Here is a 24393-nt window from a genome sequence, read left to right as displayed (position 1 = left end):
GAAAACATTAATAATACTTGCTCCAAAAGATGAAGTTGAGGTCAAAATCGGGTGTTGTCAAATCCGGGTGTGGTCATGATCGGGTGTTCAGTGCTGTCATCTATCGTCCTGAAGCAATCTGTCACCAGACCGATTGACCCAGTGGCGTATCATCAAAAGCGAATGTAGATTTTTACTAACACAATAATAATAATAATAATGTTAAAAAATATATATATACAATCTTTATTTCGTTTACAACGAAACAGGCTATCGACCAGTTTGGTCTTTCTGCCTATGTGATAAGAAATGCATACTGTAATATGATTACAAAATAAAGTATAACTTAACTAGGTAAAGTATTTACAAAATAACATATTAAAAAAAAAAAAAAAGTTAGTCTAACGTAGTTTTGAGGATTATGCTATGTGTAAGTGTTCTAGTAGGGTAGTTGTAGGAAATAGGAAGCGAGATTTTCTTGTCTGTCTTGTGAGACACAGAGGATTTAGTATGGTCCAGTTATGTGGGTTGTTTTTCCATTTTGTTTGAATTTGTTGTAGTCTTTGTTAAAAAATAATTATAGTTATTATTACTTTTGAGTTGTTTAATGTGGGAAAAATCAATAGACACAATGTATTACACTAATTTCTGTTATTTTCAGGTATATTTAAAAAATACATAGGTACATTTTTATTATAATAATATTATAAAACTATAACTATTATTATGAAAACTTAGTAGAACTATCTATCTAGCTAAAAATTTATTAACAATAATTAAACTACCTAACCTAACAAACTTATAAAAAAATAAATATTTACATGAGACAAAAGTTGTGCAAACTTATTGGCCTTTAAACAATATTAGTTTTGTTAACTGGTTTCTAACAGGATCTGTAATTTCAGACTGCCTTTTTGTTATAAAATGTATGCGTATATTAAGGTATTTTAAAATAACGGATTCTGTTAAAAAATAAATATGGTTTGTGTTACAATTTAAAACATGATCGTTTAAGTTACTAAAATAATTATTTTGTATTGAATTAAACATAATTTTGCTTTTTAATATATTTACAATATTAGTTTTTGTCAGGTTTAATGTATTAATCCGCAAAAAATGTTCAGAAATCTTACATATTTCTATAATGTATTTAGAAGGGTATGTAAGGCCACGATTTTTTTTTGTTATTAATGAATTTAGGAAAATTTCCCGATTACCACTTAAAGCGCCTAAACACTCTTCACACTTACTACTTTTTTTAAGTTGATATGCCACAAAACCTGCTATGTAAATAACAATTTGTAGTGAACAGTTACTAATAACATTAGTATTCATTATATATTCGTGTTCACTCCAAATTGTTTGTAATGCATACTCTTCTGGGTTATCCTCAGAAAGTAGTCTCGACACATTCAAATTAATATTTAAATCAGGATTTTTAAATCTACTTGACCCTGTCAAAATTGGGATATCCTCTAGAGGGATGCAATTCCCCACTCCTTTATCTCGAATTTCTGTCCTAACTAACAATCTTTTGTATGCAGCACTGAACTGTCGACTGGTTGGGTTGTTATTCCAACCACCTTTGGAGCGTATAGAGCTAAAGAAGAGCTCTAAATGATCTTGGCTAGCTTTATATAGAGGCAGATATATTAAAAAATTTTGTTGGGAAATCAATTCATTATATAAAAGCAGTGCACTCTTTAAACATATAATGAATCTCAAAAATCCAGTTTTTCTTGTAGATTTTATGACTAGCTCACCAGTATCAGCAAACCTTAATGTAAAAATATAACTAATTGCTTCATTTATGAAATTTGTTGTAAGGACAATATTTTTTTCACAAAGTGCTTTTTTAAATCCTGGAGGTACAAGCGAACGGCTATTCAATATGTCAAAAACAATATTAAATATTCTAATAAATTTGCATGTTGGTTGACACCTTTTAAATTCTTCAAGCGCCAGTTCCTCCTCACAATACGACAATGCATCAGCAACTGAATTACTTAACAGCTGTACTGCCAGTTTAACTTTCATTTTTTGTTTAAAGAAATGAATATGTGCTTTTCGGATCTTGTTACCTAAGTGCAACCCTTCCGAATTTTGGAGATTTTCCAACTTTTTAATAAAATCCCATTTAATAAGTTCTCCCTTGTCATCGATAAAATTTTTTCGCTCCCCAAATGTATTTCGTACTAGTTTTAGCATATGACAGTAATCATAAAAAATGTAAATATTTTTTTCATTAAAGGAAAAAAATGGTTTTAAAATTTGAAACTCAGTTTGGCAACCCAAAATATTGGCCATAGAAACATTTGATGGTGCTCCATCAAAAGTTAATGATACTACAAAAGAACCTGTTTCGTGAATTAATTGTATACACTGAGATAAAAGAGAACATTTTTTCTTTCCGTTTAGGCCATTTGTCAAAAAATATCCCACTGGCAATTTCCACTGCCCATTAATACAGCTAATCATGATTACAAAAGCTTCCTTTGCCATATCATTGTCATCATCTTGAAGATTAATACCATAGTTCACGTAACCATGAAATTTCTTTCCATCCCACTCTACTTGTTTACGAATAGAAATCTCATCGATGATAAGTGCCAACAACAATACTTTTTTTGTGGACATTTGTACATGAGATTTTAAAATGTTTAAAGCTTCTGTAGTAAAACCAGGTTCTGCATTTATGTTTTTAAACCACTTTCCAATGGTACTTTGGTGTGGCAAGCATATGTCAAAAGCTTGTCTAACATAATCATAACCTTTTGGGGAAAAGAAACTTATGGTTATAGCAAATTTCCGTAACTCAGGAGAATACTTTGTTTTTTTTCCCAACTTACGGTTCAGTAATTCTTTGGTTATTCCAGGTAAGTTATTAAGTACCCTGGAATTTTATAGAGATAGTAAATTTTTGTTTGTTAGATCTTTAGTAACCTGTTTTAAACATAGTATTTTCTTTTTATACCGTCTTATTTTTTGCCCTAACACTCTCACTTTTTTTGCTTTAACACGGCATTTGCTTACAGCTTGGAATAGCTGCCTTCTGAGTTTCTTTTTTCTTGGTGTTTCCTCTAAGTTTTCTTCCACATTAGGGGGTGTACCCTCACTGGCTAGAACAACAGAAGTAGAACAGGAAGGCTCACCAATTTCTTGCCAAGGCCTTTTTCTTGCCTAAGACAATACATTTAATTAGACTATTTCTAGCATGAGATACCTACACTGTAAGGTATGTAATACAACGTATTGTAAATTGTTTAAATGAGATGTCCAGTTAAATAAAATTTTATTTAAAAACAAAATTTTTTAATAGGTAATACAATGTTACAGGAAATGGATGTAACCAAGTGTAACTTTTACTGGCTAGCTGCAAAAATGCCACTTACTGGGAGCCAAAAAGTTAATTTAACTCTAATTGTCACATAAAACTTTAACAATTGAGACCCAAAAAGTATAAGCTACCGATATTAAAAACTGTTGTGGTATAAAGTAACTCTGACTTACTTGTTTAGTTCTTGGCATTTCCTGAATATATTTAGGCAATTCCTCAAATATTGTGGGTACTGGATCATCTAAGAGACATGTTCTTGTACCAATGGTATAAAATAAATTCTGGTCAAAGTGCCTTGAACAAAGTTTGTCGTTCTTTGTAGGACTCCAGTCTTTAACAGGCATTTTATGAACCCAAAGGGCAAGTCAAGAGACTCCAAAAGGATTCCTCATGGGAAATCTATAAAAAAACAAATAAGTTATAATATATTTTCATAAAAACCATACTTTACATGATTAATTTATCACATAAGGTTAAAATCGAGGTTAAAATATTGCTTTCGAATAAGACTATAAACATATCTACGTCACTGGAAGAAAACTTCTCATTAGAATAATTTATGGCTTTTAATGGGTTGATTATGAATGCAAACATATCAGCATTTTGTTTAAATAAACACAAATAGTCTATTTTAAGGACGCCTAAATTATTGTATCGGAATTGCGTTGATAAGTTTTATAATAAGAAAAATATTTCGAAAATTATTTGTCTTTGAACAATATAAAATATAATTTTTTACCTGTGAGAGGTAATTCCAGGCTCCTTTTTCTCGCTCCGGCTTTTACACTTGTAAGCAGAACAACCCACCATCATAAATCACTAATATACACAAAGTTTTAATACGTATTTGAATCGAAACGCCACAAAATATCTCAATATCACCAGCTAATGTTTGTCACCATAAAATGGCGTCGTCTGAAACTTCGGCCTCAATCGCGTTCCATCGGTTTAGGTGCGCGAGTTAAATTCAATCACCACGAAAATCACTTAAAAAAATGATTTCTTGCAGAACGGAGTTACATGTATTGCGTGAATGCAGCATAATAACTAACTGTAATAACATCGTACTCATATTTATAATAATATTAAATGTAAACAATAAGATCCTAGAACTAGCCTAACTCTAAACAATATTATGCATGATGTGCACTTAAGGGTTCATAACTCCTCCCTCCTTAGAGACGAGCCAACGGTGTTGAAGTTTGAAGTTTCTAAATCACGACCCTTGATAGGATTGAAGAGGCATCTACCTCGGCATCTTGGGCTTCTGGATCTTCTTAATTTTGGTTCAATGACCTTTTTATAAAGATAAAATACAGCAAGAGCAATTAGTAACATATATATTAAGAGAGTTAACAGATTGAATTCAAAGAAGAAATTTGGTTTTTTCAAAATATTTTTTAATTTTTGATTTTGAGTATCAATTGCATTTTGAATGTTGTCAAATTCGTTAAGATTTATTGAATTTAAATTGGTTTTATTAAACTTAAACGTAAGGCTTTCTTCCGTTATTGCTGGTAGGTTAATTTGAGGAAGTTCAATGTTTTTGAAACTAACTTTTGCACTGTGATAAGTCTTTAAATGAAAGTCACTTATATGCACTTCACAACTTGGGGTTAACTCCAAAAGGTATGTTCCTTTTAATGGAATGTTGTCCTTATTTGACCCGCACTGTTGAACAGCTACAGTTTGTTGTGGGATTATCAGCATCCATTTCTCGTGTTCCAACTTTTCTACTTTGGTTCTCTCGAGTTTCATCATAGTATGATGACATTTAGATGTATTTGGACTGAAGTTTAGCATCTGAACTTCACATAGAGCTTCATCGTTATTTGGCAGCAGGTTAGCATTTCGACATAAATATTCTTCAGGAGATATTTCTTCACATGGTTGGTCAAAACTTGCATGCTTCATAAGGATTAGGTATTTTGTTTCGAGGAAATATGATTTTAAAGTTATTAGAAGATTTTGTTGGTAGTGGATACAAATGATATAGGATGTAATTGGTGGATTCCACTATTGGTAGTTCAATAATAAATACTACTTGATTACCTTTAGAGTAACTTTTGATTTGTAACATCTTTTCGAACAAAAGTATATTTTCTTTTATATATTAAGTTTTCCTGAAACTAAATCGTCTGTGATGGATTGTATCTCATCTAGTAATTCATTAGGATCTAAGATTGAATTGTGAAAAGTTTTGAGAAAGTTATTGCCACTTGTAGTTTTTCTAGTAGATTATAAATTTCTTGGAATGATGTTGTTACTTGTGAAATGAGCATTTGTGTAGTAAAGTAGAACTTAGTTTCAAGTACATTTTCTTTCATATTACGCATAGCAGTTTGAACTTGTAAAACTCTCGACTCTAACAGAATTTGATTGTGAGTTAAATTTTCCGATACTTCACGAAAATATTTATTGGAATTCTCAATAATCGTTATTTGTTCTTGCATTGCTGTTTTAAGGTTGTTATCATTGTCATATATTGTAGAGATTATTTTGTCATATTTTTCGGCGTCTTGTTGGTCTAAGTTACCTGTTAGTGACTTAATTATTGAACCTAAGCCATTGATCAATCCTCTTTTAAATCGATTACTGGTTGATAAAGGGTTTATTTGATTTATTTGTGATTTAATTTTATTTTCGAGCACACATGCTAAATTATAGAAATTATAAAATTCTTGTTTGTAGATTGATGATTTGTTTAGAGTAAGTAGAATCTTATTTAAACTATTGTCACGACTAGCGTGACGTGTTGAATTTTAATTCAACTTATTTGCCTGGGATCTCGTTTCAGCGTGAAAATAAAACACAGTTAACTCTACCATCAAGTTCTATTAAATAAGTACCTTAAACTAACAACTCCTAACTTACTAACTAATAAAATAACAGGTTTCCTAACCCAACGAAAACGTTACTAACTCCCAATAAAATCATAATAAAACCAGGCGTAAATTAATACAAAACATAAAAGTACAATAAACATACTTACATCTCTATAGAAGACAGAATCTTGGAGAGAGGCTTGTCACTTGGAGCGCGTTCACGAATAACTTTACTTGAGCGTTACGGACATGTCTAATTGACATTTGCGGTTCGGTCACTAACGTGGTGCACAGCAAAACTGGACTGACTGGAATGAATTGAACTGAACCCCTCTCTAGGGTACAACCTCCTTTTTATAGCATTCCAGACACTGGTTCCACCAATCAAAATTCCCAGACCTGGCCTCGTCTAGCCGACAACTCGTGACGACCTTTCGACCCTCGGTACTTGGAAAACATTCCACATATTTCGCAATTCAGCAAATGCATCATAAGTGCAGTTGCACTCTGACCGCATTCCACAATTTTAATGTTTCCGCTCAAGTAATAAATTTGATTTATTATCCTTCGTGACATTTGCCCCTCCTCCATGCAACTGGTCCTCCAGTTTAAACTAAGAGAGGTAATTCCTACATTTGACAATTCTAATTACTAATCTAAGTTATCGCTAGCCTTATATAAAATTCATCTTATTATAATATTATTAGAAAAATGAAGTAAGCGAAAATTTTGATTTTAATTTTAATTTTTTTTATCATATATTTTGTAAAAAGCTTACTTTCTTCATTTTCTGTCATTGCTTCGTCGTACCTTAAAACTATAGTAGTCCTAATCATTTAAGTAACCCTTACATTAATATAACACATTTGAAACCTTGGGTAGCCCTTAAATATGCACCATTTTACTCTAATATAAGTAGTTCTGATGTTGCGACTTATATTGCGCCATTGTCCGCACAAAAATGTTTGTCACAATCATACATTGCCCTGTCTATGACTTAACACATCGTCTTCCACTGGTCACTAAATAGTCCAGTAGCTGAAGTCTCGCAATGTCCTTTTCATAGTCTCTTCTGCTTAGGCTTTATTTTCATCATGTGGTTGACTCTGGTGATAAGGTTAAATGTCATCTTCAATAGTCGTCCAATACTGGCTTTGCACAGCGCCACTTAGTACATTGGCTTCTTATGGCTCCCTCAAGCGGTTTTTAGATGTAACGAAAATAAGAACAAAGGTTAATATGCGTTACTTAAGGCTTAATAACAACATATAATAATTTATAATATTACACGCATATTTCTTTTATATCTCAATTAAATTAATAACCTTCAACGGAGTGAATTTTATTCACTGGTATACTTCAAACCGATTGCAATAACTTTTGCATATGTTTAACTAAAGGCAGGGACACATTGTTCTGACACGACACCACGCTATGCCACTCGACGTGATGCGTCAGATGAACTGTGTGTGCACATACGAGTTCATACCACGCTAAGCTACATTACCAAAAACATTCAAAAATCATGGCAAGCAGCAGTTCCTCTGATGAGTGGGATCAAGAAATAGAAGCAGTGGCAGGTTTATTAGTATTAGAAGAAAGAAAAAGACGAAAACATTGGATACATCCAATAAACTTGACACGTTATTTTCATGGAGAATATCACACGTTAATAGAGCTTCTCGAAATGAATGATAATAGAGACCGATTTCATATGTATTTCCGAATGAACAAGGACCAGTTTGAGAATTTGCATTCATTGTCGGACCATTTCAATTAACATAATTTCATCAATTTTTGCCGCCATCACCTCGATTTTATTACCAACTCTTGCACACTTCCAGAATCCACGCTATGTTACACGACTCGATGTGACGAAAATCAGACAAGTTCAGATTTGTATCACGTTGCGGGGCGTCGCGTGGCGTGGGGTAGTATCGCGTCAGAACAGTATGCACACGTACATAAAAATGCACGGTGCAGATCCTTATGACGTCGCGTCACGTCGCGTGGCATGGCGTCGCGTCAGAACAATGTGTCCCTGCCTTAATGCCCCAATTTCCATATCAACTAAGTTGTTCTAAAAACTGGACCATATTGAACGTTCTAACTTTATTTCAAATCCGTGCGGAGAAATATCTTATTTATCCAAAAAAAAAACTAAATTGACGATAACGTTTGATTGCTTCTCCCCTAGATTATCTGTAAACAAAAGTAAGAAAGTAAATTATCAAAACGTAAACAAAAAACAAGATTTACGGTTGTCTAACGACCATATGGTTTGAAATGCACTCTACCTAAGTAGTGTAAACAACCTATACTCGGTTTATTTTGTCTTGGCAGCGGTTTTGAGGTAGGTCAGGGTAACGCTTGTGTCATCATTATCTCATTAATAACAGTGACGTACTTGACGCCTTTAAACGTATTCCGCCTTTATTAACTTTACCCATTTTACCTTTAATTAAACAAGAAAAATGGTTAAATATCATTTATTTCCTTCGTGCTACAATAGTCATTATTATATAGATAAAATTTAAATATACAATATATAATATAGATATAGAATATATTGCTGTCTTGAGGCTTTCTTAGACATATCTAAAATTGATTTAAAAATTAAGTTTGGGACTTTATCTTAATTTTGAATTAAGTACTTACCATAGGGCAATCCAAGGATATGTCAAATAAATTCAATATGGCTACTGGTTGGCAGACAAAAGAAAATAAAGGTATGCGCAGCTTGTTTACATTCATTGACTTTGGCCCTTTGTGAACTTCTTGAAGTGAATATCTACTGTTTCTGACCGATTTATTATTACTGGATTAATTCTAAGTAATTTTTAATAGTTTAGTACGTTAGTTCTCTTTGAATGCCGGTGACATGCATTGTGGTTAATTGTGGTAGTCGTGCTGATCGGGACTCAACGCTCAGTTTCTTTCGCATTCCTACAATAAAAAAGTCCATTCATTATCCACATATCAACGAGTTATCAAGGAAAAGAAGGGAAATGTGGTTAGCAGCTATTAAGAGAGACGATCTTACAGATTCAATAATAAAAAACCAAAGAGTGTGCAGTAAACATTTCATTGGAGGTAAGAACAGTTTTTGTATATTTCTTCTGTCTTTCTTATGTTGTAGTTGGTTGATGAGCTCTCTTAGAGAGACACCGTAAGAAGGTCCGTAAGCTTTTTAACAAAGCAAAAAGGATCAATACTGTGGAACACTGGGACAACCACAAGTTGGCTCAGAAGCTCTACAAGAAAGCGATACGAGACTCCCGTAGAGATACGTGGAGGAGGTACTGCTCGGACATTGAGGACACCACTGAGGCGTCCAGATTAACGCGGATCCTCAGGAGGGAGTCGTGCTTGCGCCTGGGCTCTGTGGCCCGGCCGGAGGGGGGCTTTACCGAGACACCGGAGGAGACCCTAGGCATCATGCTTGGGACTCACTTCCCGGGGTCGAGTCAGGTGGGGCCAATACTCACGGAAAGCGGGAATTGTGACGTACGGGCAGACCGTGCGTTTGCAGACCGTATCGTTACTTTTGAAAGGGTGAAATGGGCTATATGCTCGTTTGCCCCGTTTAAGTCCCCGGGGACTGACGGTATCTTTCCGGCACTTCTCCAGAGGAGCCCGGAGGAGATGACCCTGGTCCTGCTGGGGATATTTAGGCGATCACTCACTCTGGGGTACATCCCTGAGGCCTGGAGAAGAGTGAGAGTCGTGTTCATTCCTAAGCCGGGAAAGGCGGATTACTCTAATCCGAAATCGTTTTGTCCCATCAGCCTCTCGAGCTTCATGTTGAAGTCTCTTGAGCGCATTGTGTACCGTCATATTAAGGAGGAGCTGCTCACTGTGGCCCCTCTACACGAGAAGCAATACGCTTACAGGGCGGGTAGGTCTACGGAGGCCGCCCTTCATCACCTCGTACAGAGGCTGGAGAAGGGCAGAGCGCCCGGATGCGCCACCCTGGCGGCGTTTGTGGATATAGAGGGGGCGTTTGACAACACCTCCTTTGCATCGATATGCCAAGCCCTTGAGCGGCGTGGGGCCCATCCGGTGGTTGCCGGGTGGGTGAAAACCATGTTGTCCAACCGTTTGGTTTTTGCGGAGCTCAACGCAGTCACGTCGGAGGCGTGGGTCGCCAGGGGATGCCCCCAAGGGGGCGTTCTCTCGCCCACTCTTTGGTGTCTAGTTGTTGATACTCTGCTGTGGAGACTCAACTCCGCAGATGTCTACGCCCAGGCCTACGCGGACGATCTGGCCATTCTTTCGAGTGGTCGTGCCGTCGGGGGCCTGGCGAGGAATATCCAGGCTGCCCTTCAATCAACACAGGTTTGGTGTGAGGGGGAGGGGCTTTCTGTGAACCCGGAAAAAGTGGAAGTCGTCATCTTTACGAGACGACGAAAACTCGGGCCGTTGCCGGACTTAAATCTGTTTGGCCGCATTCTGGGGTACAAATCCCAGGTCAAATACCTAGGGGTCATTCTAGATTCCAGGCTGACCTGGAACGAGCACCTTGCAGTCAAAATCGGGAAGGCCCGCAATGCTCTCTGGGCGTGCAAAAGGGCCTTTGATACCACGTGGGGACTCCAGCCGAGAATCCTTCGATGGATATACTGCGCTGTTGTTCGCCCAATGATAACATACGGAGCGATTGTTTGGTCCGGAGCTATGGATACGGTCAAGTCACGAGCCTTGTTGGACAGGGTTCAAAGACTTGTCTGTGTCTGTATTACAGGTGCAATGAAAACTGCCCCAACAAGGGCACTGGAGCGGCTATGTGGGCTCGAGCCGCTGCACCTGTTTATACAAAAAGAAGCCGCCAGGGCAGCCCACAGACTGGCAGGTCTCAATATGCTGATTACAGACTCAGCTGAACCGTGGGGTCATCTCGGTGGCTGGGGGGAGGCGTTGAGGGAGTGCCCGGAACTGTTGATGAAGCAGGATCGGGTGCCTCCGACGCTTCTGTCAAGCGGACCTCTAAAGTTTGTAGTACCCGAGAGGGAGGACTGGAATTTCTCTCAAAACTCTATCCTCCCGTCGCATGGAGACGTCTGGTTTACAGATGGATCCAAAACCGTGACGGGGGCAGGGGCAGGTGTGTATGGTGCAACTTCGGGGACGAGGCTTAGCTTCCCTCTAGGCTGCCACTGTACCATCTTCCAGGCCGAGATCTTTGCGATCATCCGATGCGGGGAGTTTATTTTAAACTCACCGCTATACCGGAAGGATATATTTATCTGTACGGACAGCAAGGCAGCAATGGCTGCCTTAAAAGCTGATTCAACGACGTCTGCGCTGGTGCTGGAGTGTAAGAAAACACTCTTGTCGCTCGCGCGGATGGCCAAGGTACGCCTAACTTGGGTCCCGGGGCACTCCGGTGTTAGGGGAAACGAGGAGGCGGACAGGTTGGCCCTATGTGGCTCCAAAGAGAGCCCCGTAGGGCCCGAACCTATTGTAGGACTTGCCGGTGTGGTCGGATCCGCCATTGTGGACCGTATCTTCTGGCAAAGATCCGATATTGCTTGGGAGGAGGCCGGAGGCATGCGGCAGTCGCGATGTCTCATGGGCTTCTTTTCAAAGAACAAGTCGAAGTCACTGATGGAATTATCCAGAAAGGACCTCAGATGTGTGACAGGACTTCTCACGGGTCACTGTCAGATGAGAAGACACATGCACATTCTGGGTCTGTCACAGGATCCGATATGTCGCTTGTGTCAGGAAGACGAGGAAACTCCGACACATGTTCTCACACAGTGCCCGGCACTTGCGACGATCAGAAAAGAGCTTTGGGGTAAGAGTGTGATCAACCCCTTAGATATTCAAGGTACCGGGCCAAGGAGGCTCTGCAGCTTTGTCAGGGCGACCGAATTGGAGGGGTACTAGCTTGTGATGGGTCACAATGGGCCCGGCTAGCGGCCTAAGTGTCTTCTCCGTAGGGAGCCCATCAAACTACATTCATTCATTCATTCATTCATTCAAGCACTTCTTCTTCACTGGGTTGCGTTGGGCTCGTCCTTCGGTTGATGGCGGTGTCTGGTTGGTATCATCTTCGGATCGTGGTGATACGGGAACATCACCAGTTTCACCTATTGGGTCTTCGTTCGGGTTCATGGATTCTGCCACAGTTCGGGCTTCAGTCTCGGATTGTTGCTTGTCACGACCTGGAGGGCATCCTCTCTTCCTTATTGGCAGCATTGGGACTATTCCTTCACTCGTCGGTTCCTTGTATCGTGTCAATGCTGAGACATGGTATTTTCCAACAGGTTGGTCTGGTTGATCCATGGGTGTCACGATATAAGTGGTAGGTGACACTATCTTGTGGATGCGGTAAGGACCATCTCGTCTCGGAGCAAACTTTGATGTACACTGCTTACTAGCGTTTGATAAAATATGACTGTCTATCAAAACCTTTTCACCAACATTGAAAGCACTGTCTCGTCTGCCTTCATTCTTCAGGTTAGTTCGTCGATCCTGGTTCTTTTCATGTGACTCTCGGGCTTCTTGGAGAGCGGTTTGCATAGTCAAGAGGTAGGGGGTGACTTGTGGCACGAAATTGTCATTTTGTATGATTGCTCGTAAGTCACGGTGGACATCATCGGGTGAGCGTAGCTCTCAACCAAAGGTGAGATAAGCGGGGCTATATCCTGTCGATTCACACTTCGCTGTGTTCATAGCAAATCGGATTGATGGTATTTTCTCGTCCCAGGCAGTGTGGTCAGTAGACGTCAGTATGACTAGTTGGGACTTCATATCTCTGTTTTTGCGCTCGACCGGGTTTGATTCGGGATGATAAACCGGTGTTAGGCACTGCTTGAATCCTAATACGTGTGCGACTTGTTGCATAACAGCCGTCACAAACTGCACTCCATTATCGCTTATGACCTTACGGGGAACACCATATCGTAGACGATTTCGTCGATTAAGCAACGGGCACATGCTTCAGCTGTCGCGGTCTTTAAAGGGAAGATCTCGGTCCATCTACTCGTAGTGTCCTCAATAATAAAAATCCATCGTTGTCCAGTTGGCGTCTCTGGAAGAAGACCAAACAAGTCGATTGCGATCACTTCAAATCTCTGTGATTGAATAGGAGTTTGAAGTAAACCTGCAGGTTTCAAATTAGTGGCCTTGAAGCGTTGACACTCAATGCATCGGCCAACATGTTCGGTTATGGCTTTTCTCATTCCAGGCCAATAGAATCTTCGGGCTATCCGCTGATAGGTTCTTTCTATTCCATAATGACCTGCAGTGGGTGTGTCATGATACTCGTGCAATACTTCGGGAATTCCAGAGGCAGCTATTACTAATTGGGGCTCCTCTTCGTCTATGTCGGGGTTATATCGGTATAGGACACCATTTGACATTAGGTAGCCTCGGTCTGCCCATTTCTTAAAGTCGATTCCATTAGGGGTGTCTTCTAATCCGACAATAATTTTCCTAGTGTCAGGGTCAGCCATTTGTTGTTCCCTTATATCTTTAGCAGACATAGTGGGTAGTTCTACACTAACTAAATTGGTGGTTGCTTCTGCCACTTCTCGAGGCGGTCTTGATAAGGTGTCGGCAATGACATTTTTCTTGCCGCTGATGTAGTCAATCCGTAAATCTTGAGCTTGTAAGCTCAGTGCCCATCGGGCTAGGCGTCCGGTTGGGGTTTTCAAGGAGAGCAACCATTTTAATGGTTGGTGATCACTTTGAACATTGACAGTTGAGTTCTCAATGTAACCTCGGAATTTCTGGAAAGACCATACCACAGCTAGGGCTTCGCGTTCGGTAGTGCTGTAGTTCTGCTCAGCTGGGGTAAGGAGTCTAGAAGCGTATTCAACGGGGCGCTCATCTTCACCCTCCCCCTGGAGTAAACATGCCTCCAATGCATAACTACTAGCATCGGTCCTAAGTGTGTAAGGAAGGCGTGGATCAGCTTGTCGGAGTATTGGAGCACTGCTTAGCAGTAACTTCAGCTTTTCAAAGGCCTTGACTTGCGGTGTTTTCCATTCCCATTTAGCATCCTTCTTGGTCAACGAGGTAAGGGGTTTGGCAACTTGCGCAAACCCTTCAATGAAGCGTCGAAACCATGAGCAGGTTTGTAGGAAACTGCTTCACGTTCGTGGGTGCCGGCATGTCCATTATGGCGGCTACCTTCGCATTATCAGGGTGAATACCTTCTGGTGATAAAATATGTCCAAGGTACTTGACTGACTCAAGGCATAAATGACATTTAGCTCGGTTCAATTTCAATTTGAATAAGTTGAGTCTTGTGAATACTTGTCGTAGGTCACTGAGATGCTCTGAAAAACTAGACGATAAAACAATTAAATCGTCAAGGTATACTAAGAGAGCTACATCAGTCAGTCCTGATTTGAAACGATCCATTAATCTTTGGAACGTAGAGGGGGCCGTCACAAGACCAAATGGCATCCTAGTATATGTGAGAGTCCCAAATGGTGTTACAAATCCAGTTTTGTCGCGGTTCGAGGGTCTGATACTAATTTGGTGGTAACCACTCTTAAGATCTAGCGTAGTCATATACTTTGTTTTCTTTGCATCGTGCAGGAGATCATCAATACGGGGAAGTGGATATCGATCGGCTCTAGTGATTGCGTTCAGTCTCCTGTAATCTACAGTCAGTCGAATTCCTCCATCTTTCTTTGGTACTAGTACAACTGGTGCGGCGTATGGGGACTCGCACTCTTCCATGGTGCCATTTTCGAGTAGTATGTCCAGTTCTTTGCGCAGATGTTGCTTCTTTTCAATTGATATGCGATATGGCGGTACAGCTATAGGGGTATCGTCTTGAAATACAATCCTGTGCGCAGAGAATGGTGTAGGTTCATTACTAGGCTCAAAAAGAGTGGAAAATTCTTGTAGTAGATGATCAAGTTGCTGTCTTTCCTTAGGTTGAAGTTTCAAGGCTTCATCGCTGCGCAACGCATTGGAAAGGTCAACAGTGTTTACGTACTTGTAAAAGCCAAAAGAACTAGTTGTGATTGCGACCAAAATTGCAAAATGACCCGAACACGGTGCGAAAATTGGTGATACGAAGTGTTCCGACGTGGATGCACTTACGACTCAACGTATTTAGTTCAGAAAAGGTTCATTAAAGTCAGAATTCCACTAATAAAGTTCACAAATTCACTGGATAACCTCACTTTCGATGCCACTTGGGCGCCAATTGTAATGCTAGATTTTGCATAAGTTTGTTGTGGATTCATACACCGAAAGAAAGTACACAGGTTTCACCTTAGAACGGAACTTTATTTGCTAATTGGTGCAATAGCAGCCTGTTTTTTAGGGTGGAAAAAGAACAAAACTTATATAAACGTAAACAACAGTTTCATGACTTGCTTATTTCTAATTTTTGGGTGACGCATGACATCGTCTCTCATTTGTCAACTGTCAAAGGGGGGAACGTTCAGTTGATATACTGATTAGGGTTCGCCAATTTCTTGATTATGTCAAGATCTTGTCTTGAAATCAAGACATTTCAAGATTTTTTGACAAGACATCAAGAAATCTTGAAAAAAAAAACGCAGAAGATCTTTATGTAAGTAAATAAGTGTGTCTTTAAAAAAAGTGAAAAGTACTGCCAAAAAGGCAGTATTCTTACAAAGGCAGTATTATTATAAAATGCTGAATATACTTCACTTATATTATTATAAATACTGAAGTTTCATTATAAAAACTTAACAGATAAAACACAAATAAAGATCATACATCAGAAAATTCAAGTATTATCTGGTAACAAAAAATATCAAGTATGTTTTAAATAATATTTTAACACTTAACAAGTATTGGTGGAGCTCTTTATATCCGAATTCAGAAGCCAGGAATTAAGGCACATAAGACTTCTTACGGAATCCAGGGCTAGCCGATTTCTTGATTTGGTCACAGTTAAAGCTGCTCTTGAAAATAACCTTTCAGCAGGTACCGATGTTACTGGAGTTGCGAGAAAGTCTTTGGCCATTTTTGACAATGTGGGGTAAATATTTTCGTGTCTTCTCCACCAATCTAGTATGTCTTCGGAGTTATTTGCTCTCGGTTCACTAAGATACCTCTGAATTTCATTTCTCCAAAATTCTGAGTGAACAATGTTTTCTTTTTTCTTGAATAGGCAAGTAATGTCCAAGTCAAATTCTATGTCAACACTGTCATCTACCTCATCATTTTTGGAATCTTCCATAGGTTTATATGAGAGGTCACATTTATTAAAATAGTTTTTTTCTTAAAACTTCTTCAAATGCTTGAACAGCCTGTGATTGCAGAAGTTTTCCCCATGAAGTGGAGGAAAAAGTGTCAACTTTATGTCGGGGATCTAGAATGAGGACTACACAGTAAATCCAGTTTGTTTTGTTGTAGTGCTTCACAATTTTATCTCTCGCAGCCTGTATACAGTATAGCATCTGCTCGTCGGTAGTAGTCCTTTCAATTTTATGGTCCAATTCGTGCGCCCATAGTTCCAGTTTGTCCAAAAGCATGTGGACTCCAATTACAACCATTGGAAGTGTGCAGTATTTTTCTCCTTCAAAGACGCAAGAAAGCGTTTTAAAACTTCTCAAATACTGACAAATATTGCTTATTAGAATCCATTATTTCTCTGTTATCTTTAAATCCTTCAAGTTGCTGATATTATCGCAAAGTATATTTAATGCTTCTTTCACACTCAAACTCCATACCAGCATTTCAAAAGTTGAATTCCATCTTGTGGGCATATCCAATTTTGGCTTAGTCATCTTACAGTTTACCGCTTCACAAAAACTTTTAAGTTTAAGCTGAGTTTGTTCAGAAAATTTGATTTTCTTCACAAGACTTCTGATTTTACTTACAGGCGAAGTAAGATCTACACTGCTTTGGCTTGTCTCTGAGTCAGACTCAGATTCCAAATCACTTTCTGCAGGTTCTTTTTCGAATCTTCTTTTATTTGGTTCAATAATTTTCATAAAATCCTGTACCGCTAAGTTGAGAATATGCGCAAAACATACAAAGTGTTTGTTTTTGTGCTCAAGACCGGGTATCAAGTTCTCCAAGTAGCGCATCATGGTGAAGTTAGAAGCCGTATTGTCAGTTGTCACACCTTGAATGAAATCCAGTATTTCGTACGATTTTAGAACCTCGAAGAAAAGGTTGGCAACTGATTCACCTGTATGTTTTCCGTCTGCAGGTATAAAGTCCAAAACAATTGATTGAAGTCTCCATTTCTTGTCCACGAAGTGTAATCCCGTAGTATCCCTTCATACCGAATGACGACCACCCATCAATAGTAAATGATATTTTTGATTCAGATGCTTTGAGAAACTTGGAAACAGAGATCTTCATTGTGTTATATTTTTGTAAAATTTTTCTTTTTAAAGTATTACCACAAGGTAAAACTACATCTGGATTTAAATATGTAAACAGCTGCTTTGTCACATCATCTTCAAAGAAACTGAAAGGCAGATACTTCTTCGTAACAAATTCGATGAGAAGGTCATCAACAGTGTCCTTGTTTAGAGACTGAGTTCTTGCTCTTGCCTGGAATTGAAAATCCAGTAATAAATACCGGTGCCAATGGAATAAGTACTTCTATTCCGTGGTATTTTCTTATAGAATGGGTTCATATTATGATTGGGAAATAATTTATTATTCAAATGTCAAAATTCGACCCACTCTCCACTTCAAACCTGAGTTGGAACATAACTTTACCCTGCATCTTTTCTCTTTGTTTATGGATTTCAATTATTTTTAAATATGGTCAATAATTTCTAGATTTTTTTTTTAACTTGACTCAACGGGGACACGTAAGAATGTAAAATTTATGCACACTTCAGAGAATCTTTTCGGTTTAAGTAAAAACTAATGATATTTAAAAATCAACAATTCAACTTACAGTTTGCCTACGTTGACTTTCGTTTACCCAAGCCAAAATACCACTTCCACTTCCATCAGACCTCGCTGAGCTCCAACTGGTACAGGGTGCTTGGCTATTTTGTGATAGGCACCTGATTTCCGTAGAGGACGAGGACCCTTCCTGAGAAAATTCTTTGTCGAATAACACCTTATGTTTTGCTTTCAAGTGTCTTTTTAATCCAGAAGTGCCGGCATTTTTAATTTTTAGGTAAACACTTTTTCCAAATTTTTCAAAACATGGTATACATTTGGCTATCTTATCATTGTTTTTTTTGCTTCTGTTTCCCACTTCCACATGAAAAAATCTTTAACTTGTTTTTTGCCACTCTCTAACATTTGAGAATGAGGCTGCTTTTTCTTTTTGGTACCACTAGATCCGTCATCGTTCTCATGTGTATCACTTTCACTGTCCATTTTATTGTAATAGCTTTTCTGTCCTTTGCCTGGTAGGTATTCGGAGCCCGAATCGGAACCGAAAGGCTCAGACTTGCTAGAGTCACTCATCTCACAAAAATAATAACAATAGAAGATACTTTAGTATCTAGGAACACGAACTTCACTGCCTTCCTCCCTTCTACTTATCATCAAGCAAATGAAATTAACGCCGGGGAATCACATTTCGCCTATCGTTGCTATGACAACCAGACTTCATGGGCGACGGGGAATCCCCGCTTAATCAAGAAATTTCAAGATCTTGAAATTACTTGAATCAAGACAAGAAGGAGGTTCTCAAGAAATCGTCAAGACAAGATTTTTCAATTTCTTGAATTTGTTTTTCAAGACAAGACAAGAAATCATCAGTCAAGACAAGATTTCTTGTCTTGTCGAACCCTAATACTGATGGGTTGTTACACATTTTTATATCAAATATTACATTTTCAAAATCATCAAAAATGTATCGTATCAAAAATATTATTTGTTTGGTTGGCAAGCAGTACAATACCATTCAGAATCAGGAACACAAGAAATATTTAAACATTTAAAATGAAACCACTTGATGGAACATTCATCATTATCACACTGTAGCATTGGGGTTCCATCATCAACACCATTACATATACACCAATAATTTAGTTTAGCAGATCCTTCCTTTCTAGTAAAATATCGCCCCAAGAGCTCAGGTACAATCACTTCTGAATGAAACTTCAAAGCAGTTTGGGAATATTTAGCCCAAAACTCAAAATCTGGATAAATTCGTTCTTTGAAAAGAAACCTTGGTGACCAAATGACAAAGTCGCAATATTGTAGATTACAAACAAAAATTTGCATTTGTACTTGGTAGTAATATTGATGATCATGTTTTAAAATGATTTGACCATCACTTACAATGACACAAGAGTTTTTAAGTTTAACATATTCATTTACGTCATTAATATCCTTTGTATTCAATAAATAAGGACATTTTACTTCTAAGGCTCCTCCCAAACAACATTCACAATACACTATTTTATCAGGAGATGCTCCCAACTGTGGCCACCTTGGATTTATTACTAAACCCACATCATTTAAAATAAAATTTTCATGTTCTTCCATTGTTTTTGTATATTGTTCAACAGCATCTAGTTCATGTTTTAAACCCCATTCTGTGGCTTTTGTTTGGAATAGGACCTTTGTTGGGTAACAAATACTTTTAATTAATGAAAGTGAAGGTGATTCTTTACTTGTTCTGCAGACAGACTTCAATTTTGAAGCAGTAATACTGCCTGCTCTTTGCACATACCAATTGTTGGAACTATGCTGACCTCTGGTATGTTCCTCAATTAATAAAACTTTTTTTTTATCTAATGACACAACTAGTGTTTGTGATATGTTCATCAGTTCTACATAATTTTTTGAAATGTATTCTTCATTAAATATGAAGGGTGCACGGGAAAAACAAGCTAAGTCAAATTTTGAAGTTTTTGAGTACAGCAGTTTTATCTCTAAAATCGTTGTTAACTGGTCACCTATAGGCATTAGAAACATAAATATTTTTTTATATATAAAGCAGCATGCTTTTTTATTTAATATAATAATTACAAGGTTTTTGTTGAAGAAGATACAAAAATAGGTCTTGACTTAGCCTGTTTTTCACCAGATTTATATTATAAATATTAAATTCATCAAGCTTAAGTAGCAAACAAGGTAATTCATAAATTAAAATGTATGTCAAAAAATAATTAGTTGAAAACTTGTTTGTTTTTTATTGATAAAAAATTATTAAACTAATTAGTTACTAAAAAGATTGAAAGGTAAGTAGGTCATTCCCGTGTACGCCTATCCTAAAATATGTTCTATTAGACGACGTAGCTCGATTTTCTTCTGACTAAGTTTGGACCCTGTATAGCATCGCTATTGTCTATCAGGTGAAGCTGTTTTCTCAATTTGGCCAAAAATTCACTTAGCTTGTTTTTCCCGTGCACCCTTCATATATTAAATATATCTGGCAGTGTAATATTGTCACGTTTAATTTATGAGCCCTTCTGGATTCATTAATTAAACTGACTCACGACGTTAAACGTCGCGCCGGGATCTCAGTTTTAAGGATGGAATCAAACACTGAGTTTTCTATTAAACACTAAAATCTATTAAATACGGTATACACAAATGGGTCTGCACAATACGGTCATAAACACACTAAAAGTTGACAATTTAACAATTGTACTTACATAGACTCATAAGCTAAGGACTTAGCATTTTCTGGCGGCTGGCTTGGTCACTTTCGCGTAGGAACAACTTTGGAGAACGGACTACTTAACTCGATCTTTTTTCGAGGAGAGTCGACATTTCGACTTCTTGGGTCAGCTGGTCGCACTACCGTCGATTGGTTCACACTCCTCCCATACTGCTGAAATCGGCGTATTTTATACCCGATTGATCGGCTGACGTAGTTTGTTATTGTTCGTCGCCTATTTTTCATATTCCTGCAAAGCAGGTGGTGGCGACTCATCGCTGATATGGTGCACCCGGTGCATGATACACTCGGTGCATCATGGTGCGACCTTGCCTCGTGCGCTTAATATTTCGCAATCCTCGAATATTCTTAAGCCGCGTTGCCACGGGTAGTGAATCACGAACGTCATTCACGCTTTCGTGTACCACTCCCCATGGCAACTTTTAAGTTAATAAGTCCATCTTTTGAATTAATGGATTTTCCATTCGTGACATATGCCTCCGCCCCAGAAAATCTGGTCCCCAGTTTTATATGAACAATAGTTAAAAAAATTTAACAATAGTAAAAATATATCGTTAACCTAACACAAATTTAAAAGTTACATGTGTACATACGAAGGCATTATGATAAATGGTTAGTAGGTTTACATATGTGAGTATTCCATAGTACTCAGTTAAGTTTGTCCAAGGACACTGGTTACAATAATTTCTTAATAATAAGTTAGTACTTATCCTAACAAGAAACCTAATAAAATCTTTCCTCTCCAGTAACTATACATAAACAATATTATGCACTTTTATTTACCCTAAATCTATTCGGTTCTGGCAATGGCAGAACAACAAAAATACTGCAACACTGAGAAAAGTTCAATAGAGGTTTAGTCCTATGAGCCAAACTTTGCATCTCACATCACTGAACACCATTATGATCACTGTTCCATAAATGTTTGTGGTGTGGGTCGATTATTCAATCGATAATTCGGCTAGCTTGGACCTCAGCATCAACGTACAGGCCCATCAACAATAATGGCTCATCATAGTCTGCTTTGGCTTCATTCTCATATAGTCCTCAGTGTTACATGAAATATAAGAACAAAGGTTAATATGTGCTACTTAAGGCTTAATATGCAATATCATGTCTTATAACAAAATTAATTTTAGCATCATTGGTAACTCTTATTTATGTGTTAGTATGTACGATCCATTTTCCATTCCTAAAAAATAAAAAATGGAACGTGTGAAACTTATTTTCCAAATGCTGTAAAGCAAGGATTTCAATCAAAATTAGTCATGTAAACAACTCGAATTTTTATGTTAGTAGTTTAGCATTAACCAGCGAAGTTGCCGGAGCATTGGTTCGGGACTATTCGCATCTTCAGCGAAACATCGTATATGGTTCGCACCTTCTCAGTGTAAAGCACTATATAATAATCAGATTAATTTCATGGCTATATTATTCTCGTAAACATTAATGTACAATTTCCAATAAGAATAATCGATAAGTAGACCTTATTGCTGCTGATAAGCAGAATATGGAATATTCTTCCCTACATTTCCAAAAGGCTCTAACTGAGCAACAAACGGCTGTGCTACCGCTTGCTCTAGATCATCTCTAGTTTGAGGATTAATGGGCCCCCCTGCTCGCACTTGCGCCTGGCTATCCGGATTTGGGCACAGTGCCGGATTGCGGACAACCTGACTTGCGTGGGATTCAGGTGGTCCCATAAGTTTGTGGTCCAAACGCACCTCTAGAAGATACGCCAGCAGAATTCACTTCTGATGTTTCCACCCTTTGTTGTGTTTGGGGTACTACTGGTACCCGAAACTGGTGAAACGTAGCATTCGGTATATAAGTATGCGTGTATTGGGAATGATTCGGTTGATTCAAAAATCACGTAATGAAAATCAATATGCACATAATGTAAACCGTCTTCCTAACTCGGACTATTTAAATTAGTCATTTATTTATGCGCGCAGCGACACATTCATTTCTCATCGCTCACGAACTATATGTTCAAGGTAATTATTACACCGACAATATTAATTTTTTTCATATATCTATCTTTATTCGTTGGTAGGTACCTACATCACAATAACAACATTCAATATTTTTATTTTCATCGCTTGTAACCATTTTTTATCTTATAGGGAAAATTAAACTGATATCTGTTCTTGAATTTTAAGAATTTGCGCAATAAAAATTCAGACGCAGATAACAGAATAAAATCCTTGGGCCCTGTGAAAATAAGTACATAGCTCAATATGTGGAGCCGTACATCATAACTGTTACTTTGTTTGAACATTATGCTTTAATTGCATTTTGCATTTTATGCATTACTCGGTCTGTACTGAACAATGTCTGGTCTCATTGAGATATTCTTCCGAACTGGCCAAATCAGCGAATCCCATGGGTTTAAGCATGGTGCACTTATTAACTGTTGGGAAAACATTTCTCTGATAACTTTAACATTGAACCTAATATTGTCACGTTAGCTGGGGTAGCTCAGAAGAAGAAAAACCACAGGTATACAGGTAAGCCGTTTTTATTTAAGATAAAACTACAATGGTCTTACCCCCAGATTACCAAGTAGGCGAGGATCATGATGTAAGGAGCGTCTGAAGGGTTTCGCGGAGGGCGCACGCTTACCGGGGGTGAATAGAACCCTAGACTAGTGTCCCAGGGCATTCACCGCGCCGAATAAGACGCGTAGGTACTGATAAAGGGAGATAAGCCGGTACGGCAACTAATGCTGCTCGCCCGTGCTATTTCCTTTGTCAGGCTGATTTCCGGGTGCTTGCACTTGGTTACCAACTGCTCCACTAAAAGCTACACAGTAGTACTACTGTAGGTACGGAACATAGTGTAATTGCTATGTTACATGCCCCTCCCACAAAAGTGTTCGCCCCGAACGCTAAAATCTAGATATATCCCTGATGTTTACACTTCTACCCTTAACTATTATCTGGTGGAACGAGTCCTTTATTTTCTTTACTAGAACATTGCATGCCTTAACCCTACGGTTTTGCCCCTTCTGCGCGTCCTCCCCCGTTACTCAGTTCACGGGTAAAGTCCGCCACACGTGGTTGTGGGTTCGCTGCTCCTGCTTGATGTGTTCAGCGATAGATGGGGATACTTGTGGGTTGCTCTGACCGGCTTGACCCGGGCGACATGTAAAAAAAAAATATGAAAAATGGATAAACAATAATAAAATAAACTTAATCTAGTACCCTACTAATTTTTTACTCACGATGCATTGTCACTTATTCTTATTACTACCTATACTGTTAACCAATCTGGTCTCCGAAGCCCCAAAAGAGTGTGCTAGGATGGAATTTACTGGTGAGTGGCCGGGTTCCCTTTTTCCTCCTCTTCTGTTTCTTCTGCTATTTCCCCCAACGTCCATTCGTCGTGGAATGGCAGTATTCTGCCTATATGCACCACGTCTGTTTTCCTTCCCCCCTCTTGTTTCACCTCGTAGTTCAGTTCGCTCAGTTTTTTAGTTATTCTATATGGTCCGAACCACCTTAACATTAGTTTTTCGCTTTTTCCCACTTTTCTCACTGGAATGAAAATTTTCACCCTGTCCCCAACTTCATATTCCCCTTCTCTGTGTTTGTTGTCGTAGATTTCTTTATCTTTCCTTTGTTTGTTCTGAATGTTTTCTACTGCTTGTGCCCTTATAAGCAGTGCCTTTTCCCTTAGTTCTTTAGAGT

At 38.3% G+C, this 24393-nt stretch overlaps 1 protein-coding gene and 2 long non-coding RNA genes across 4 annotated transcripts in view; 1 reads left to right on the top strand and 2 right to left on the bottom strand.

The window, feature by feature from the left end:
* Positions 1-21923, bottom strand: part of LOC145737209 (uncharacterized) — a 222167-nt gene extending 200244 nt beyond the window's left edge. Inside the window, exon 1 of the long non-coding RNA XR_014180317.1 lies at positions 20676-21923. This is a non-coding gene — a long non-coding RNA (uncharacterized LOC145737209). The remainder of the gene's footprint in view (positions 1-20675) is intronic.
* Positions 1-24393, top strand: part of LOC145737210 (uncharacterized) — a 299466-nt gene that overhangs the window by 59183 nt on the left and 215890 nt on the right. The window contains exon 1 of one of the 2 annotated variants that reach the window (XR_014180318.1): positions 5637-7374. The exons of the other annotated variant lie outside the window; for it this stretch is intronic. This is a non-coding gene — a long non-coding RNA (uncharacterized LOC145737210). Of the gene's footprint in view, positions 1-5636; positions 7375-24393 lie in introns of those variants that run through there. 2 annotated transcript variants of the gene reach the window in all.
* Positions 2521-3737, bottom strand: LOC145737339 (THAP domain-containing protein 1-like). Its single transcript, XM_081991979.1, has 2 exons — positions 3490-3737; positions 2521-3159 (listed from the first exon to the last, which is right to left on the bottom strand). Exons 1-2 carry the CDS (start codon positions 3658-3660, stop codon positions 2881-2883), a joined length of 450 nt encoding a protein of 149 aa, XP_081848105.1. The 5' UTR covers positions 3661-3737; the 3' UTR covers positions 2521-2880.

The sequence above is a fragment of the Ips typographus genome, linkage group LG13 (assembly GCF_016097725.1).
Source record: "Ips typographus isolate SLU linkage group LG13, UJ_Ityp_2.0, whole genome shotgun sequence".
Taxonomy (NCBI): domain Eukaryota; kingdom Metazoa; phylum Arthropoda; class Insecta; order Coleoptera; family Curculionidae; genus Ips; species Ips typographus.
This window is presented reverse-complemented; position numbering and strand designations above follow the sequence as displayed.

Excerpts from the sequence above, each read along its gene's own strand:
- LOC145737339 (XM_081991979.1), bottom strand. The coding sequence starts at position 3,660 with ATGCCTGTTAAAGACTGGAGTCCTACAAAGAACGACAAACTTTGTTCA. Across the intron at positions 3,160-3,489 it reads AAATGCCAAGAACTAAACAA|GCAAGAAAAAGGCCTTGGCA; the intron begins GTAAGTCAGAGT and ends GTATTGTCTTAG.